Here is a 21,544-nt window from a genome sequence, read left to right as displayed (position 1 = left end):
GCTTCAACCTGCAGAAAGCCGTTTCTGCTTCTGTTGTCCATTGTAAAATGTCTTGTGCTGCCATCGGTGTCTTATATATCAAGTCAGTCAGTGGAGCAGATTCCAAAGCATAATTTGGTATCCAGCTCCGACAATAATTAGTTGTACCTAAGAAAGACATAATTTCTTTCTTGGTCGTTGGCTTGGGTGCTTGCAAAATTGCTGTTTTTCTTTCCTCATCTAGTATTCTACCTTCATTGGATATTACATATCCCAAGTATCTAACTTATTTTCTCCAAAGTTGTAACTTATTTTTGTTTACTTTGTGTCCTTGTATTGCTAAAAATTTCAATAATGCTACAGTATCCTCCCTGCACTGTTGCTGGGTGGGGGCTGCTAGCAAGATGTCATCTACATAAAGTAGAATTTGACTACCTCCCGGTGGGGTAAACCCTGCCAGGTTGCTAGCCATTTCTTGCGCAAATATTGTTGGGCTCTCACAATATCCCTGTGGTAGTCGAGTATACGTATACCTTTTACCCTGAAATGTAAATGCAAACCAATACTGACTATCAGGATGTATAGGTATTGAAAAGAAAGCATTGCTAATATCTACCACAGAGAAATACTTCTGTTGTGGTTCTAAATCATTTATCAAAGTATGTGGGTCTGGCACCGTGGGTGCTCTAGGTATTACTGCACTATTTACAGCTTGTAAATCCTGTACCATTCGCCATTCCCCGTTTGCTTTTTTAACAGGAAATAGGGGTGTATTGCATGGTGAATCACGAGATTCTACCAGTACTCCTTCTTTGAGTAATGCTACTATTATAGGTTTAATTCCTATTTCTGCATCCTTTCTCAAAGGGTATTGTCTTTTCTGTGGTCTAAAAGCTGACTTTGGGGTAATTGTAACTGGTCCTGCTGTTCGAATAAGTCCTACATCTGACTTGCCTTTTGACCAAAGAGTTGTTGGAATTTCACACGAGGCCTTTTCTTCTTCTTCTAATAAAAATGCTAATCAGCTGTCCTCACTAGATTGCAAGTGTACAGCTGGATGTGTCTGTGTCAACCAATTCAGTTTTTGTTTTTGTATCCCTTGTTCTGACAGTTCTAAATCAGTCTGTTTCTCCCATCTTGTTACTTTTTCTCCTAAATCTGCCCATTTGACACTTTTATTCTTTGTCAAGCTGACATGTGGCAACCGATTTGATCTATACAATGCAAGGAATTATTGAGGTAATGAACAGCTAACTACACTATTCCCCTCTGTATCCCAGTACAAAGTACGCAAAACCAATCTAGTTGCACGATTTCTAAACAGTTCTTGCTCATACTCTCTATCAGGTCCTGGTGTAGTACAGTAGTATAGAGTACAGTGTAACAAATGCTGTCGATCAGTGTCAAGGGAGGGGGCTTTAATGATGGCTACGTTCATCAGTTCCTTGGTTACTGCCCCTGGACCAGTCGTGACTAGGTCCTGGCTGTACCAGTAAAAAGTTTCACCCTCCGATCGCACTACAAATGTATCCATTTGTCTCTGTGCCTCCATACCTTGTACAGTTGGAACTACTGCTATGCCAAATATCTGCATAAGGTCTCTGCCCAATAGGTTTACTGGACACTTTGCAGAAACAACTATTTTACTTCTCTGGGCCATACCTGAAACAGGGTCAGTTATTGCTATATCATGGGAGAGTGGCTCCCTATATAGCTGTCCGTTTGCTGCTTTTACTAATATATAATCAGGTGATTCGGAATGTTCTGGTAACTTGGAGGGGTGTATCAAAGTCCATGATGCTCCTGAGTCACACAGGAATTTGACTTCCCTTCCCTCCACCAGAAGTGTCACTTCCGGTTTTGTATCTGCTAGGCAGAGCTCCAGGCTCAACAATGCTAAATCTAAAATTTCTTTTCCATTTTCAAGTCAATTTGTACTTCCTCTACTCCTTCTACTACATTGGCATTTGTCTTTTCTATTCTAGCTGTTACTGGTGATTCCTGACTTTCATATGATGTATCCTCACTATCATATAGTCAGTCCTCATCCCCTTTATCTTCCGTCGTTGCTTTCTTATTTTGTTTACAGTCCCTAGCTAGATGCCCTTTCTTTCCGCACTTGAAGCATTCACCTCTCTTTTTCCTCTCTTCAAAATCTTCTGATCGTTTGTCAAACTGTTTGTTTCCCTGGGCATTCTTCTTGCCCTTTTTACCCGACTGTAATACAAATACTTCAGCTCCGTCTTCAGCAGTGAAGACTTGTGCCTTCTTTTTCTTTTTACTATTAAAATGTCTCTCAGCATGTCTAGCGTATTCGAGTAAGGCTTGTAGCCTCCCTGTTCGATGATCTATCATATGCTTCGTAATGAAGCTACTAATAGGTGCAATGCAACCTTTCAAAAATGCATTTTTTAATTGTTGTTCATATGGGGAATCATTTGTTTTGTTCTCAGGATCCGACATACCGCTATGATTATTAAAACATTCTAATAATCTAGCATAGTATCCATCTATTGTCTCATTTTCCTGTTGTATGCATTGATTAATGCAAGTCCAGTCTGCTCTAGGTTTCCATTTCTCAGAGATTCGGTCTGTCAGACCTTTCACTCTGTTGTCTAACTCTGCGTCACTATGTGGGAGTGGCCTAAGTTCTGCATTACGAGGATTCCAGGTGCCACAAATCATGTGCCAATCTGGACCTATAATTTGTCTTACTACTTTTTCTACTTCTTCCCCATTCAAATGGTAACTTAACCTCATGCCTTGTAAATCTTCTAAAAATTTCGTAAAATTAACTTTCGGATGGGGGATTCCCTCAGTAGCCTTCCGGATATCTTCCGGTGTCCATGGTCTATATACTAAGAGTGTTGGGTCTTGCCCTTCCTGTCCTGCCTGAGGATTTGGAACTTCTGTAAGTGGGCATATTTCTTCCTCACTCTCATCCTGTAAATTTCTCTCTATTTGGTATGATTCTGTGTCCCTATGTGTTTTACATGTTCGAGACCTAGTCTCAATAGGATCTCTAACAAATGGTTGTGGTCTTACTGAAACTTCAGGATAACGTGGACCAGCCTGTCCACTCGCTTCATATCCTGAAAAGGGTAAGGGAGGGGGCAAGGGAGGAGGAGGAGGAGCTGTAGCTATTACCAAGTTATTATCCTCTTTGTCTAAAAATAATGTTTTTGAATTTTTAAGCTTCTGTTCTCTACGATTTGCTTCCTCAATCCACCTGTGTGCTTGAGGTATGCCTAGTTGGCGTTGCTTTTTTGCCTGACCTCCTGCATCAGATTTAAGCTGTTTAAGGAGTTTAACTAGTGTAAGTTTATCTAGGTTTACCATCAAATTCATATTTGTTAACCCATTTCGTATAATACCTAACATTATCAGCTCGCTGTAATTGCATGTATTTTGCGTCTTCGGTTAGGGGTGGATCTCACGAGGTTTTAGTGCACTGATTACCCATGTCAAGAAAATGTTACGTAACCCTTTTTTATCACGTGATATCAGATTCTTAGTTCCTGTTTACAGTTTATCTAGAATAACTGTCTACCTTATTCTGTTACCCTGATCTATGACAAAATATACAGTACTTCCTTTTGTCCCTGATCTGCAAAAACAAATCTTGACAACAATATACTGTAACCTAGTCCCTGATCTAAAACAGAAAAAAGGCAAATTCTTCCTACCTGAGCCTCCTGGTTTTGAAAACGTTCAAATTCCGCTCTTCGGCCACAGATCAGAAAGTGGCCAGCCTCTTTACACATGACAATTCAGGCGGAGCTCTTTTCATTCAAGAAGAACCATTTTGGTAACTTCTCCTGCGCAGTATTCGACCACCGATACGCTCTGATCTGCAGCTTACCAAGGGAATTCCATCTCGAAAGGACCAAACTGTTAAATAAAAAATCAGAATTCAATACACAGGAGGTTCAGATTCAAAAGTTTACTAGTGTACACCAGGAGGCAAAAAACCATACAAGTACAGAATTTTGTCTGACATGATGCAGGAAGTACAGAATATTTTATAGTGTTTGCATTCAAGTTATGCCCACCTTACTGACGTGGTTAGTCACAAGGCATCTACATCACTTTTACTAACAGTATTCTATTCATCTAATAATGCTGATGCAGTACATTTAAAAAAACTTTTCCTTTAGATACAATACGGCCTTGCTATCCAGCTGGTCAGTCATAATGTCTTTCTGTAAAGTTACTTCTTAAAGGTCTCATATCAGTTCGAATACAATAGCAGATTCAGTCTTTAAATTCACCTCTTTGTTCACTGTTTCACTTTCCCACCAGCTGTGTTTTTATCTTACAAGGGCAAGTTACCACATCAGGAAAGGAAGATTTAATTATTTACAAGGACAAGTTATTTTATCAGGAAGGAGCGGAAGATTTACACATTTAATTTCCTGACCCAGCAGATAATCACTTATGAAAAGCATAAACATTAAGCTTGCTGAGCTGGCAGCTGCCAGGGTCAGGGGTCAAAGCACACTGCAGTTTCAGAAGCTACTTGCATTTACACATGAATTTATCCCTTCTGTTATATGATTAATAGAATAAAATGCATTATAAACTACCTTGCTTTTAAACTAGCATTTCACATATATTTAAATACATATTTTTCTAACAAAAATACTACCCAAAAGTCTCACTAGTCTCATATGCAAAGCTATGGAAAGAATTATCATGAAAATGATTAATAATGACATAGGAAACCTCCAAACACTGGATCCAACCAAATTCAGTTTTCTCAAGGTCAGGTCATGCCCACTCAACCTAGCAGATTTTTTTGAGAAGGTTACTAAAGCAATGGATGAGGGAAAAAGTGTTTTGCACTGCCTACCTTGACCTGGCCAAGGCATTTGATATGATACCCCACTTGGACATTGTTGAAAAACTGAATAGGTTAGGTATAAAAGCCTTATGTTACCTAGTGGATAGCCAGCTAGCTCACATACAGGACCCAGGAAGTTAGAATTGGGAAGTCCAACTCTATAAAGAGGACAGTCACAAGCAGAGTCCCTCATGAACTGGTCCTGAGACTGCTTCTTTTTGGCATTTACTTCTCTGAAATCAAGGCCAGTGTCAAGGGCCTCTGGCTGACTAAAAATCTGTAGACAATTGCAAATTAGAAGTAGTGATAGAATATTCTACCAACACTAATGTTTCCAGGAAGGGCTTACGCAGACAAATAAGTGATGTCAGAGTCATGGTCTAAAACTAAATGCCAAAAAATGGATAATAGTAACCTTCAGGAAGTCAACCACCTCTAGTAACTATCATATTAACAACATACCCCTAAGTGTCGACCTAGTATTCAAGGACTTGGAGATATATATAGAGAGCAATGTAGCATTTGACCATCATGCCTCTACAGTAGTGAGAAAATCATTCTATGTTGTGCAACTTACAAACAAAGGTATGGTATCTAGGTCCAAGAAGGTCATTGCTTCACTGTATTTAGCATTCATCAGACCTATCATTGAGTACAATGCCCCATTTGGTATGTACCTAACCAGACACATCCAACAACTGGAATGTCCACAGAGGTTCTTCACTAAAAGAATACAGGGTGCAAGTAACATGTCCTATGCAGACTGCCTGAAAGCTGTATCCCTGTATTCTGTCTCCTACAGGGTGTTGTGGAGACAGCCATGCCTGGCGTACAGCGCATTTTCAGACCCAGACCTGATGGACTTCCTGCATATACTCAAAAAAAGAAAAAACAAACAGCACCAAAATTACACATTCGAAAGACTTAAAATCTTGCCATGTAATATAAATGGGACCTGTTTGACAGACAGGTATGTATCCCAGAGACTACCCCTTCTCTGTAACAGGCTCCACAGCCATGTGAAACAGAGCTCCACCCTAATTCAATTTGAGTGTAACTTCGACAATTGGATGGGGAGCAGAAAATTAATTCCTGGTTTAGCATCTCTGTCTCTAATGGATGCAGGCAGTTGGCAAATGGTTTAGCTCCCAGGATCCTGCTTGAAAATGTTTCATCTCCCAAGTCCATAGTTACACTTATCAAGGGTAGAATACCTTTTCAGAGATTGGGATACATGGCTAGGCTTAAAAAAGGTCTCACTGGTCATTAGCCTAGTACACACCTATGAACATATGGACAAGATGAACTTCCAGCTTATAGAATGCTACAGAACCCACTTCATGTCCCCAGATGATCATGTTGGATTCCTGAAAGTTTTAGAAGAAACTCCTATAAGCAGCCTCTCCATAATCCTAAGTGACTTCATTACCCCACCATAGACTAGATCTCCAATACCTCTAACATAGGGTGTTGGTTTTCTCTTAGACCAAATAGTTAACAAACCCACTAGAAGCAAAATATTCTTTGTGTAGTCCAAACACATATTGTCTTTTTCTGTTTTACTTCCTGGTCTTATCTTCACCAATTAATGTGGACTATAGACTCATTATATTTACTCTCAGAAACACTAAATACCATATAACCAATGTCTCCATAATTAAGGACTTCTCAGGGTGAATCTTATGTATGATGGCATCTCTGAATTTACCCATGACATCACTACTGCTGACACCGATGCAGCAGCCAATTTCACTAAGAAGTTTAATTCTCACTTAGACAATGCATAGGTCTGTAAGTCCTACCTACAGACACATAAAATGGAAAATTTAAAAACAAGCCCCTCTGGTGGTATACCACATAAATAAACTTCATAACAAGTTAAAAATACTCCATAAACTCTACAGCAAGGTTACAATTCTTCAGAATGAGGATAGTATAAAAAGTATCACTAAGGAACTAAAAAGCACTATAAGGACCAATAAAGCAGCTCATGAACAGAGATTAGCTTCTGAAATGAGGGATAATTATAAGTCCTTATTTACCAAAGACAGAGCTAAAAAATGGCACTAAACATTACTCTGAACTTTTACTTAATGAGGTTCTCCACTCTGCCCCTTTTAGAATGTAGAGAATCTTGATCTAACTTTAATAATTGGCTTAGTTTATTTCGTCATTCTAAGGGGTAAAATATTTGTCAGCTTGAAAAGAGTTAGTCAACAGGCCACTCTTCTTTGAAAGGGATGGTCTGCACCTTTCCACTCTAGGCTTTCAGGTATTGGCTAAAACACTGTCCTCCACCATACTGCCTTGTTTATACAATGACAAATGGAAAATACTTTCAACATAGCAAATCAAAACCAATAAAATCTAAAGGAGTTACTCCTCACTGCTAAGCTACTACACAGGGAGAGACTAAAGGGGGAGGTGTAATATACCTCAAGGTTGGTCAAACAGGATGATTTATTTGAACTTCTCCACATTCAGATCACTATAGACAAAATCCCATATCACTTCCTTGCAAGCTATTAGTCGGCCCTGTGACCCAGGAAACCCATAACACTTATTTAAGCTGAGCAGAAGGACTTACAATCCAACCTAATACCATATTCATAGATTACCAAGAACCAAACAGCAGTAGCACCTACTAGGTTAACAAAGGTCCATCCTCTCCACAAAATAATAGTCCAGGTGTATAAAAGAAACTTTTTATTGCCAACCACAAAACATGTAAATACAAAGACTTGATTTAGCGCTTTTGTTTCAGTCACATGAAACTTCATCAGAATAATCATCTCTGTGACATCATCCTATATATACAGATATAATTCAATAAGATTGGTCTACAAGTTGAAATTAAAACATAAATCATTAATTATTAATTATCCAACTGTGCTAAAGACACATACTCACTAACTAAAACATTTAAAATCCTATATGGTATTTAAAAATACAAGAATCCATATAAAACTCTAAAAGGTATACTAACATATTTTTTCATACAATGGTTCTCATTTTCAATGCTGGTACAATAGATACATGGTCATTCAGACCTGGGCTAGTGCATGCATCTAACTGTAATTGCCATATCAATTTGCAAAACTCTAAAAAGTTTTCCCAATCACCGCCCTGGTCCGAGGGTCTAACCTGTTCAATCACCCAAAATTTAAACACAGCTTGATTACACACTAAGCTATGCATGTAAAGGGCGTTGGTATTCTTTTTCTTACCAATGTCATAGCCGTGTTCATACATTCTATGTTTCAAACTTCTTTCTGTTTTGCCAATATAATGTGAGAAACATATTTGGCAATATGCAAGGTAAATGACCCCCCCCCCCAGTTTGACAGTTAAAATAGCCTTTTGCTGTCATTTATTTATTATTATTGAGGCTGGGAATAATTAATTCACTTGTATTTGCCACCCACCCACATTGTGAACAGTCACGCATGCATAGGTACATAGTTTCCTTCTTTTCCCCTGAATACTGTTTGATTTCCCAATGCCCTTTTCAAAAACATTTTTTTAAGTTAGCCCCCCTCCTGTAACTAAATTTCAGGGTTAAATCTAAATTTTAGAGTTTCTTGGTGATATTCATAGACTACTTTAATTAGTCCACTATTAACTGGAAGTCCAATTGTGCAGGCACAAAGATTCCTCAGTTTTGTAAACACAAACACCCTGGACCAGACTGTCAATATGACAGTAAGGGGAGCAAATATACTGGACGTGGTCCTCACTAATATGGGAGAATGCTGCATAGCCCCTGGTGTTATGTCCTCTGTGGTGAGGTCAGACCACAGAATAGTTTCCATTGAAGAAAAAAATAAAACCCAGAACCCCAGCTAACCTTGGAATGTTCATGAAATACTCTAAGGCTAAAATCTTTCTATTAAATGATAACCTGGCAAAATTTCAAGCCCTCCTAAACCATCAGAACAGAATACTGCTGCCTACACAGAACTTTTCACAGAAACCATATACATTAATAATAGTTGCATACAGGTAGATGTACCTACCAGGGATAAGTACAGAACTAACTCAAAAAAGCAACTCTGGCGGAATCACAACATCAATAGGCTAAATAACAGAAGGAAGAAAGTCATGGCAAAATTAGGAGGTGCAACACCCATCTGGATAAAAGCACTCCCTTCAAACTAAACAAACAACTCAGAGGACAAATAAATTCTACCAAAGCCAAATTCGAGATACATTTGGCCTTCCAGGCCAAGGACAACTACAAAGCATTCTTTAGCTATTTCCACAATCACAAAGGCAATACACAATTACGTGCAGAGCTCAATTGTTAATGGAGCTACATATTCTGAGCTAGAGGATATAGCAAACCAACTGGTAGACAAATTCAACTCTGACTTTTACCATCTGCCACCACCCAGCCCCCCCCCCCCAGGAAATACTATCAAATATAATTCCCCCTACTACCACTGGGGAATAGATCCTCAATGTTCTCTCTAAAGCCAAGAAAACTGCATCAATGAGCCCCAACAATATTCCAGACTGCCTCCTAAATAATATGAAACATGATTTATTAGGCCCTCTGCAATAATTCCTTAACCGTAGCCTGCAAAAAGGTATCTTGCCTTATGAATGGAGAATGGCAACCAAAATTCCTTTGAACAAAAGTGGGTCACCTACAAACTCTGGAAACTAGAGACCCACTAATCTCACTACTTTCATATACAAAGCCATGGAAAGATTAATAATGACACAGAAAACCTCCAGACACTGGACTCAACCCAGTTTGGTTTAGTCAAGGGTAGGTCATGCCTACTCAACCTCGTGGACTTCTTTGAGCAGGTCATCAAAGCAGTGGACAAGGGCAAAATGGTTTACACTGCCTCCCTTTATCTGGCCAAGACATTTGGCATAATATATTTCACTCGAGCATTGTTGACAAACTCAAGAGGTTAGGTATAAACCCTTATGTCACCCAATGGATAGCCAGCTGGCTCACAGATAGGAAACAGGAAGTAAGAACTGGGGTGTCCACCTCTATAAAGAGACTAGTCACCAGCAGAGACTCTCAGGGATATGTCCTGGGACCTCTCATTTTTGGCAACTACATCTCTGAGGTCAAGGCCAACATCAAGGGACTCTGCCTGACCAAATTTTTCAGATGATTGCAAATTAGGAGCAATCATAGAATCTCCCACCAACACTAATATTCTTCAAGAAGAGCTGACACAGACAAATATAACTGGTGTCATATCCAAGGACTAAAACTAAATGCTAAGAAATGCATAAGAGTATCTTTTTAGGAGATCAGCAACCTCTGGTAATTACCATTTTGACAACACAGCCCAAGATTCAGCCCAGTAGTCAGTGACTTGGGGAACACAAGTAGACAGCAATCTAGCTGTTGACCATCATGTGCCTACGGTAGTGAAGAATGTTTTCTATGTTGTACAACTTATGAACAAAGGTATAGCATCTAGGTAAAAGGAAGTCATTATTCCACTATAGTCTGCATTTGTTAGACCTATCACTGAGTACAATGCCCCTTTTGGCATTTACCTAACCAGACACATCACAGGAATTTGAACATTCACAGAGGTTTCCCCACTAAAAGAATACATGATATAAGTAACATGTCCCATGCAGTGCACCTCAAAGCCCTATCCATGTATTCTATTTCCTACAGGCTGTGTAGGAGAGGTCTACGTCTGGCATACAAAGCATTTTGAGACCCCACTTTGATGGACCTCCTGTATATCTGCAAAACAAATAGCACCAGAATTACCTAATTTAAATACTTAAATCTTGCCTTTGATATAAATAGGACCTGCTAGGAAGACAGGTATGTATCCCAGAAACTACTCCTTCTCTGGAACAGGCTCCCCTCCCTAACCTAATTCAAGTGCAATTCGGGCAATTGGATGGGGAATAGGAAATTCATTCCTGGTTTGGCATCTATGTCTCTAATGGATAAAGGCTGCCTGTAAATAGTTCATTTCCCAGGCCCAGGCTTGTAAATGTTTAATCACCCAAGCCCCTGGTTACACTTATCGAGGGTATCACAACTTGTCATAAATTCAAGATGCATGGCCAGGTTTAAAAAAGACCCCAGTGGTCATTAGTCTAATACACACCTATGAACTTATGAACCTATGAAATCACAAATATACTAACAGATAAGCTCTTCACAAAGTTCACCTGAAACCTTTGACCAAAAACCACTCATCCTAAAATCCCTTACATTGCTATAATCACAAAAGATCATGTTTTTAGGGTGTTATCAAAGATCAAAAATCACGTCCTCCATGGATCCTGACAATATACGTGTGTACTTAATAAATAGTATTACTCATGCCTTTGCCAAACTTCACCTTAAATTGTGAAACTGTGGCTAAGTCACAGGTTATGATCTCGAATTCTGGCGCACGTCTTTTGATGATGCCCTCCAAAAGTTTGACTTACCATGGACCCTTGGATTATGACATGTCCACAGCATTATGGGTCAGATTTGTAAAGCTGTGGAGCATGTTATAACCAATCTCATTAATCATGATATCAAGAATCTCATTGGGTTTGGCCAACAAAAATTTGGCTTCACCACTGGGAAATTATGCCTATTAAATCTTGTTAGCTTTCTTGAGAGAGTGGTGTAAGCTGTCAGAAGTGGTAATGCTGTTCAAGCAGGTAATCTTGATCTAGGGAAGCACAGATACCATCGAGCACAGAGATACCATAACTCATGCCAGAATTGTTGAGAAATTATCTACCTTAAACATAGATCCTTACGTGGTAAGAGGAATAGGCAATTGACTGAAAGACAGAACCATCAGAGTTGGTATGGCAGGCAACTGCCTCTTCAAATAATGCTAAGGTAACCAATGGAGTCCCCGAGAGATCTGTACTGGATCCTGTATTGTTTGGCATCTAATTCCCTGAACTCAAAAACTGGGGGTGAGTATTGCCAAGATCTACACAGTCATTAGACTAAACTAACTTTGAAACACCTATGAATCCAACACTTTATTACAGTTTATTAATCTTTAACATAATTTCCCCCTTCTTTGTGCCACCTTTATTCTGTACATGTATGTATGTCTGCATGTCTATGTATACCACATGGTCTAAAGTGATTTGGTCAGAATAAGAAAAGTCAGGAAGTGGAGAATCAGTGAATAAAATCAAATCAAGGACTACAAAGTGAAACAGCTTGCAGCCTTAACTCTTTGAGTTAAACTACAGGCCCCATACACACACAAGCACATTGCATGTTTGTGTGCAACTGTGTATATTTTAGAGTTTAGGTCAGGATTAGGTAAGGGAATAGATGTAGTATTGTTTGTGTGTATTTGTGTGTCTGGGAGTGTGTCTTGTGTAGTGGCAGTGTTACAAGAAGGTTTTTTATTAAGGTAGGGTGTAGGGTCAGGGTTTGGGGAAGGAGCAGCATTAGGATTAGGGTTAGCAACCATCACTAAGGTAGTGCAGAGGGGCAGAGGGATTTTAAGGAGAAGACGCATTTTTGAAATTTGGTCTTCTCTGAGTTTTTGGTCTTTTTTTTTCCCTGTATTTTTCCGGCACTCGGCATGTCGAGTGCTGACATTTCAATAAGGAGCCAGTGAGCACACCTTTATGCAGTATTGCATATGACATATGACTGAATAAGAATAAAATGAACATTTTCCTAAAACATATTGGAAAAAAAATCATGAACCAAGAGATAACTCATCTAAATACTCTCTTTACTTTTACGGTTTTCATTTTTTTGCTTGTTTAAACCTGCTTGTCTATAGAACATCTTAGCTGCAACTCTATAGTTAATATTCCTGTTTTTTTTTTTTTTGTGTGTGTGTGTGTGTGTGTGTGTGTGTGTGTGTGTGTGTGTGTGTGTGTGTGTGTGTGTGTGTGTGTGTGTTTACCACACACAGAATACCTTAACCACTTACAAACAAATTATTGCAGACATTTAGTGAAATATTCTAAATGCTGTTTTGACATCAAGAAAACTTGTAACTGTAACTCTTTAATTCTTATTCTGATGCTCAGTTGCATCACTGAAAATGGTCTGAATTAGAAAATTACATTCTTTCTCACCCCATTTCTGAAACTGTGCTGTGTCTGCCCACAGTAATGTTGCCCATCAGTTACAGGGCTACATTTGCCAGCTACAAGCTAGACATACCTCTTACCTTTTAAAAGCAAGATAGACATACTTTTACTCTTTGTGGTAAAGATTCCCTCCTCCCCTTTTCCACAAGTTTGGCTGTATGAGATACAGGAATAGGACCCAGGTGTGCTCAGGTTAGGCATTATCATTTAATGATGACATGTGTTCAGTCTGTTTACAGACATATCAACTGTGATCCTCCTTCCAGTGCAGAATGTACACACGCGCGCGCGCACACACACACACACACACACACACACACACACACACACACACACACACACACACATGCCAGGCAGCCAAATCCCAGGTTGATTACAACAACTACCTGTCAACAAGATGAACTCAGCTCACAAAAGGGACATCACGACATTGAAATATTGATTGGTGAGAAGGGCTTGGGAGGTGTGTAAACATGAGTTTGTGCTTTCTGCAAAGTCAGTATTAAATACATGCCACAGTTATGGTGAAGTTTAACTAGAAAGAGCTTTGAAAACAGCAGTTACGTTATTTTGCAACAGGGCAAAAACTACTAGAATGGGTTTAGAATCTGCAAATGAGAAGTGCTCCAAGGAAGTTAATGGGATGACCGTAAGAGATCAAGAGATTCCAAAACAAGTAGGTGGCCTCTTTTCAAAGTCTGATGTTTTCTTCTATTGTTAGGTTATTAACTGTACAATTTTGTGGAAATGCAAGAGTCTTGAGTAATCATTCTATGAGAATCCAGTGAGTAGTCTGTTAAACAAAAACTCAGACATAAAGTAAAGATATCATGTGTCTGATTTCACTTAGCTTACTGTGCATTTCTTCTCTGCTTTCAGTACAAGCTTGAATACAGGCTTACATATATATTATTTACATACATATATTAATATACAATGACTGTTTGATTATATGGGTTTAGAAAATCTAGTGACAGATTTGTCAGAGTTAATTTTTCAGATCTGAACTTAATCAGAATATTGCTCTATTTGTCTTTGACGCTACCAGACTGATGCCAAAGGTTACTCAATACTTCATGTGAAAGTACATAACCATGGGTTGTGCACACATGTGAACACACACACACACATACACGCACACACGCACACACACACTCACACACACACACACACACACACACACACACACACACACATACACACACACACACACACACACACACACACACACACACACACACACACACACACGCATGCACACACACACACACACACACACACACACACACACACACACACACACACAAACACATTTTATCTTTGTCATCCCTGTAAAAATGTTTGACTGATTGCGTACAGTGACCGGACTGATAAAGGGAAAGTTTTCAGGGAAAAAAGTTTGTTTTTTTATTGGTCATTTCAAATTTATTTTGTTGTGCTTGCTTTAAAAGGTTCTATCGAAATGTAGGTCTTAGATTTTAAAGGATGAAATGTTCTTACAATTTCAGCAAGTAATTAAATAGCAAAGAGGAAGCTTCAGCTCTAAAGTAGCAATGTGTTAGAACACCACAAATGAGGAGGTGACGTTTTCCACAATCATGTCTAGCATGTGTGTGTGTGTGTGTTTGTGTGTGTGTGTGTGTGTGTGTGTGTGTGTGTGTGTGTGTGTGTGTGTGTGTGTGTGTGTGTGTGTGTGTGATTATTAGGCTAACTGCCCTAAAGGGATATTTTAAGCGTAGCCAATTGGCTGGGGCCAGGCTCAAACCTTGTGTTTAGGAAATAATGACCTTAACTATTGTGCCAAACCCACCTCTCATTTCGTAATTAACCTGTAAAAACTGTTTGTGTATTTTGTTAACTACCTTTTGATTTCACTTAAACATTTACATTTCAAAACTGTTGTGATTCACAGATTTAAGCACAAGAATATGATATACATCTGCCTTCTTGCTTCCTCTTTGCTTCCTCCAGGGCATTGTTGCAAAACCGCCTACTATAATTTAAATTTGCTTGAGCCCATAATCCTAGTTTAGGTTCAAAGCCCTGTTTCTTTCCCTTGTTATCTCTCTTCTTTCTCAGTAGGTGCTTCCACACTACACATTCATGTACACCTATTTGTTCAGCCATTCTCCATGCTATCAGTCTCCGCACACTCACATAATTGAACCTTCCTGATTTAGTCCTTATAATGTCTACCTCCATTCCTCTTTTACCTGAGACATACCACCCTGCTGTATATGTGACCCTCAACTTTTTATATAGTACTTCACACCAAGTCTGTTCCCACATATATACAGAATTTGCCCATCCTTGTCCTATATACATATCTGGAAGACTGTGTCTGGATTCTTGCCGAGTATATGCTGTAGGACTGATTGTCTCAGTTATCACCCAATAATTCTTATATCCTGCTGTGGTACAGAAAATGCACACATGCTATGTTATGTTCTACTGACTGTGCCTGGGGCTTGTAATTAGTTTCTAAGCAGCCACCTCTCCTTTTGTGCATTTCCTGTCTCAGGCACCCATGAACTTTTTTAACATAATTCCCACTTCCTTTGTCATTGCACTGTTCCAACACCCTCTCTGTAAACTATTATGTTCATATGTCACCCTTAAATCATCTTCCTTGTAACAACTTTTGTTTTTAGTTCTACATCTCCCACTCATTCCCTGGTTAAGTGCCACAGTAACTTCATATATTCCTTTCCTCTTCTCAGTAGCTGTGCACATGTCAGTCTCAGTGATTCTTTCCTATTACTGCAGCCCTTTGTTGCACCTTAAGATTTTGATATCTTTTATTTATGCTCACTCGACTAACCTAGCACCCCAGTTTTATAGCCACCCAAACAAGACTCTTTAGTCAGGATGTAAATTAGTGACTTGTCCATTGACAGGATACGGTTAGCATCTCTTTTGTTTGATCCCTCACCTCATTAGTCTGTATTATGTCACTATGTACCTGTCTCTTATTTTATGGAATACACACCTATAAATACCTGTGACTTATCACACCTGTAAGTAACTGTGACTTATCACACATGTAAGTACCTGTGAATTATCTTATCAAATATCATCTATTCATTGCAAATCTTAACAAAACTAAGGTATATGCTTCATTAATTGCTTACAGCTTGATTCCTTAAGATGGAATTTGATTGAATAAACTGCTGTGACGGTAAAATACAAAACTGTAACTGGCTGGCTACAAATAAGTTTTGATTGTATGTATGCAAACACGCATATTAAAGTGCCTCATTACCTCTTGAGTGAATAAAAAAGTGCATCATTGGAGGACACCAGTACTTTGTAAAGTCCTATTGCGCTCACATTTATACGCACTAGGGAAGAATAATCATATTTTACTCCTGGTTTATCAATGAAATAGAAGAGAAACAAAGTGAGGTAAGCCTTTGAGAGGACATGGTATTATAAAATATGTAGTGCAGTGTAACATTATTTTGAATTCAGTAGGATTTAAGAGTAAATGAAGCACAGGCTGATTAATATGTAGCCTAGCACTGCATTCAAACTACAGTGTTGTACTCCGATGTCAGGAAATATTTGAACATGAGATACAAAAGGAAATAAAGGACTATGTATGAAGATGAGACAATCCACATAAGTTTTAAAAATATTCATCCACTCTACAGCCCACTGAAAACAAAATCTGTCAATTCATTTCTAATCTGCTCCTCCCACAGGAACACCATTGCATCACCCTCTCCAAAGATAAATGTCTGCCAGTCTCCTACAGAGTTCAGCTACTGTTAGGGTCTCTTCTTTTTAAACTACCTCAACCAGGTGAATTCCCACCCCTTGTAGCCAAATGCCATAATAAAACTACCCTCTACAACCTCCACAACCTCTCCCATTTAACCCCCTAGCTCCAGACACCCTAAACTAACTGCAGTGTACTAACCATTCCTTCTCCATTCTTGCACCCAAACTCTGCCAATCCCTCCCCACAACCTAAAAGAAGTTTTCTCTTTCACCATGTTCAGAATTCCACTCTAAAGATACTTCCATCAAAAATATGACCGTCAGTTCTCAGCTGCTGCTTCTTCCTCACGTTTACTACTAAAATTAATTCAAATTTGATTTTCTACTCTTTTAGTAATATTTACTTGTTGTATCAACTGTCTATGGGATTATCTATCTTCTGTGATTACTCTGTTTGTGAATATGTTCTATTTTTTGTGAATTTCTTCACCAGGGCTGTGCCTACATATGGTTTACTGTGATCAGTGTACTACCCTGGTAAACAAACAAACTAACTAAATAAAATAAATAAATACAAATCTAATACAAAAAATGCTTTGCAAAACTAAATAAGAGATATATGCAAAACTACAAATTTAGGTAGCCACTAGTTTGTTCATGAACAAGACAACATTGTCCTGTAGTGCAGGGCATATGCTCTTCAGGGCACTGGCCAAAAGGCAGTGTCACTTTAGTTACTGATTTATCAGACTAAGTACGTGAAACCAGAGTGATCATTCATTTGGAACTGAGGCTAGAACTGCACACAGATTAGTCTGAGTGGTACGTGAAATGTGTGCTGATGGAAGCAGTCACAGAAACTAATGACATGTACAAGAGCAGATGTGGGCTGAACTTTGACAGAACAGGAACGCAGGGATGAAATGTTAGTGCAGACTTATTTTAAAAATTTACACCAACTCATTAACAAAGTGGGAAGGTCATGCGTGCAAAACCAAGTGGATGCAAAACTAGCCTGTCTTATACCAACATAAAAAAGTACAGCAGCCATCATGCAGAAAGGCCATGAGTCCGCTACAATGGTGTAGAGAGAGCTAAAGCTGTAACTACATCCCAAGTGTCTTAGGAACCTGTTGGAATGTTGGCAAGAGGAAAGGAAGGATGAGGCTTATGCCTGCTCACTTTGCATTGGGGGATATATGAGGCAAGCGCTCAAAGACACATCTTCTGCTGTATAACCTTTGGTAGAGACCTGGGATCATGCAGAGATGCTTGTCTAAAAAGGATCATGGCAGTGTGGTGTGCATAGCAAAGGCCCAGTGCATGCCAACCCCTTGGATGTTAATGAGCATGCTTGGGAGTCATGGATGCAAAATAAAATTAGAATCAAGAGCTAATGAGCATGCTTGGGAGTCATGGATGCAAAGAAAAATCAGAATATGTCTCTGAATGCTCACTGATGGCATCATTCCTTGTACACCTGTCCCTTGCCCTCAGGGAATGAGTGGACCATATATCTCACAGCAACAGAGGAAGGGGTAGAGTAAACAGCTAGGAGAGTAGTGCTGAGGGTGAGCTCAATCATCAGAGAAGGACAGGAGCAATTTACCTTTAGCCATAATGCCCTTAGACTACTTTTGTGGGGGAAAAGACAAGTCACAGAACAGATATAATTCTTTCAGTTAAATATGTATTCTCTTGCAAGAGAGTGGTGCTTGTCTCCTGAGAAGCAAGGGACTCTTCATTGTCTTATGTAAGCAGAAATTAACAGAAAAGCTACTCTTGCAGATCACAAACACTAAAAAAGTAAACAAATGAATTTACAGTGCAAAGGAAAGGGACGGACAAAGACAAAAATGGCAATAACTGAAAATTGATAGGTTTCCAAAGAAAGGACTGAAATTATTTTACACACGATTATTGTTTAGGAAAGATGTGCGCAAGAAATGAAGTCATCAGACAGTGTGGAGAAAGATGCCTTAGTTTATGACAAGGATAAATAAGCAGTTTACTAAATTTGTGTATTTGCTTGATCATCACAAAAAAAGAAGGTACTGAGTAAGTATGACGTATACCAAGTAGCAAGGGCAGTGGCAAAGAAAACACTTCTACCTTATACACACATGCTGCTCTGGGCTGTACACACTTCTACCTTATACACACATGCTGCTCTGGGCTGTACACACTTCTACCTTGTACACACATACCACTGTGGGCTGTATACACTTCTACCTTGTACACACATGCCGCTCTGGGCTGTACACACTTCTGCCTTGTACACACATGCCACTTTGTGCTGTACACACTTCTACACTGTACACACAAGCCACTCTGTGCTGTACACACTTCTACCCTGTACACACAAGCCACTCTGGGCTGTACACACTTCTACCTTGAACACACAGGCTGCTCTGGGCTGTACACACTTCTACCTTGCACACAAAGGCCAATCTGGGCTGTACACACTTCTGCCTTGTACACACATGCCACTCTGTGCTGTACACTCTTCTACCCTGTACACACAAGCCATTCTGGGCTGTACACACTTTTACCTTGAACACACAGGCTGCTCTGGGCTGTACACACTTCTACCTTGCACACAAAGGCCAATCTGGGCTGTACACACTTCTACCTTGTACACACAGGCCACTCTCGGCTATTCTCATGTGAAAAGCCCTGATGTCACCAACCTCAGCCTGATAATGAACCCAAGAAGGTTCTGAATATACCTACACAAGCTTGTTTACCCAGGAAATGTTGGCAGGTGTGTCTTTTAGCACTGAGATGAAGAAGTGCAAATGACTGTACAACACATCATTAATGGAGATATATTAAAATAACCAAAGTAAACATTTGGACATCAGCATTTAACATGATATTATTGTTGCAATCTTTTTTCATTTCTTCAAGTCTTTTAGGTTTCTAATACCATGACAGGAATGGACCCCATTCCTAAGTCAAAGTATGATTAAAGTTCATGAAATTAGTATTGTTTCACTCTTTGATGTCAGCCAGTAGTGCTCTTTGCAGCACCCGCAATGTGCCCAGTAATGACTCTTCCTGCAGTTCATATGGGGTTACATGTATTGGTAACATATCTAAATATGATTGTAGATTCTTTTTTATAAGACCCATTGCCCCTACTACTATTGGAACTGCCTGGGTAACTTTCTTCCACATTGCTCTTGTTTCTGCCTGCAGATCCTGATATTTTATGACTTTATGTCTCTCTGTTTCACAAGACACTGTAGTCACTGGGTGTGGCAATTTCATTGAACAATGCTACTCTTGTCTTCTTTTCTTGGACCACTATATCCAGTTTTTTAGCACCTATCTTTTGAACTGTTGGTATTGGATGATCCCATTGTTGTTGTGAGGAAGACTTGATGATTTTATAAATGTTCAAGCAGGTTAAATGCCAGAAGAAAGCATAGTTCTATGTGGTGGCCCTGTTAGACTTAACTTGATTAAATTTTTTGAACAGCAGACTAAAGTGATAAATTAGAATAGGTCCACGGATACAGTCTACGTGCATTTTAAGCAGTCATTCCTACATTTCCACTGAGTTGATTAAGTTTAGTAAGACACCTTATGAAAAGAACCACAGTTCTGACATGGTAGCAAACTGGATTAGTGGCAAAAGCCAGAGAGATATTTAATAAAGTACATTTTACTTCATTAAATGGCACTGACATGCTCAGTCCTACTAAGCATATTGCTGTTTTTGAAGGAGACCCAAAGTGTTATTTAGTGACTGAGTAAAATAAGGACAGGATCCAAGGGATACTCCTCTCCTTTTCATCATTATTTAACACAGGCTTAAATTATGCTAACTCATACCTCACCCTGCCTCACATGGTGTGTACAGATTGTGTAAGTGCAGATTATCATTATCTGTCTGATCTAGTAAATACCTGCCAAGCACCCGAGTCTTCCACAAAATGTCGCTATACATTGCCTATGTTACTGTGTCACTTCTGACTCCTATATTATTCTATTGTATATTGTTAAATGCTGTTATTAACTCTCTAAATAATCTGTTAATTATGTACATTGTTTTTTTTTTTTGTTTTTGAGCTTTTCTTCCCGTGCCTCCACTGAAAATGGGCTCATTTCAGCCCAGTGGACTTTCCTGGTTAACGAAAGCAAATTAATAAATAATAATAATACATTTTAAGGTTTCAGTACAGTACTTATTCATGCATACACACAGATAGATATGTCCTTACTATATTACACTACACTGCCATTGCAGAGTTATGAATCCCACTGACCCACAGACTTTGACCTTCCCAGCATGAAATGATACTGTGTATCCTGGCGAAACAATAATGATGTAAACATTGTGGAGAAATGAAGATAAGAATGTGCTGTCATTGTGCTCAGCACTAGGCCCATAATATATACAATATTCTTATATGAAACATGATTACACATCTACTGGATAATAAGGCACCTTGCCTGATAATTCTCAAGAACAAAACAAGATCTGGAATCATTATATACTGGTGTAAGGCAGCCTTAATTGTGGAATTTAGACTGTAACAAACTTGTAGATCTGGAGATGTTCAGACTATGTCCTAAGTTGTATGGAGTCAACAATGCACTCAGAATAGCATTGTTGCCTCACAGCAAGAGGTTCTCTTGTTCGATTCTCTCTTGGGGCATTTTCTGTATGGAGTCTATATGCCCTCACTGTGTTTGTGTGGGTTTCCCCTGGATACATCTGTTTCATCCCACATTCCAAAGACATGCAGTAAGAGGACTGGCTACTCTAAATTTGCCATAGGTATGAGTGTGTGTGTGTGTGTGTGTGTGTGTGTGTGTGTGTGTGTGTGTGTGTGTGTGTGTGTGTGTGTGTGTGGTAAAGAAGAACAGCCATGGCAGGGCTAGCCACCGGGTGGTGTGAACCTTAGCTCTAGA

At 39.2% G+C, this 21,544-nt stretch overlaps 1 protein-coding gene across 3 annotated transcripts in view; it reads left to right on the top strand.

Moving 5' to 3' along the window:
* The first annotated feature begins 13,255 nt into the window (after positions 1–13,255).
* The window catches only part of TMPRSS6 (transmembrane serine protease 6), a 1,200,807-nt gene continuing 1,192,518 nt past the window's right edge, over positions 13,256–21,544 (top strand). The window contains exons 1-2 of one of the 3 annotated variants that reach the window (XM_044068021.1): positions 13,256–13,343; positions 13,478–13,574. In XM_044068021.1, the coding sequence (XP_043923956.1) occupies positions 13,494–13,574 (81 nt within the window). In that variant the 5' untranslated portion in view covers positions 13,256–13,343; positions 13,478–13,493. The other 2 variants (XM_044068020.1, XM_044068019.1) reach the window with 2 other exon arrangements.

Source organism: Protopterus annectens, chromosome 1.part0 (assembly GCF_019279795.1).
Source record: "Protopterus annectens isolate FY-2018-M chromosome 1.part0, PAN1.0, whole genome shotgun sequence".
In the NCBI taxonomy this organism is placed as follows: Eukaryota; Metazoa; Chordata; order Ceratodontiformes; family Protopteridae; genus Protopterus; species Protopterus annectens.
This window is presented reverse-complemented; position numbering and strand designations above follow the sequence as displayed.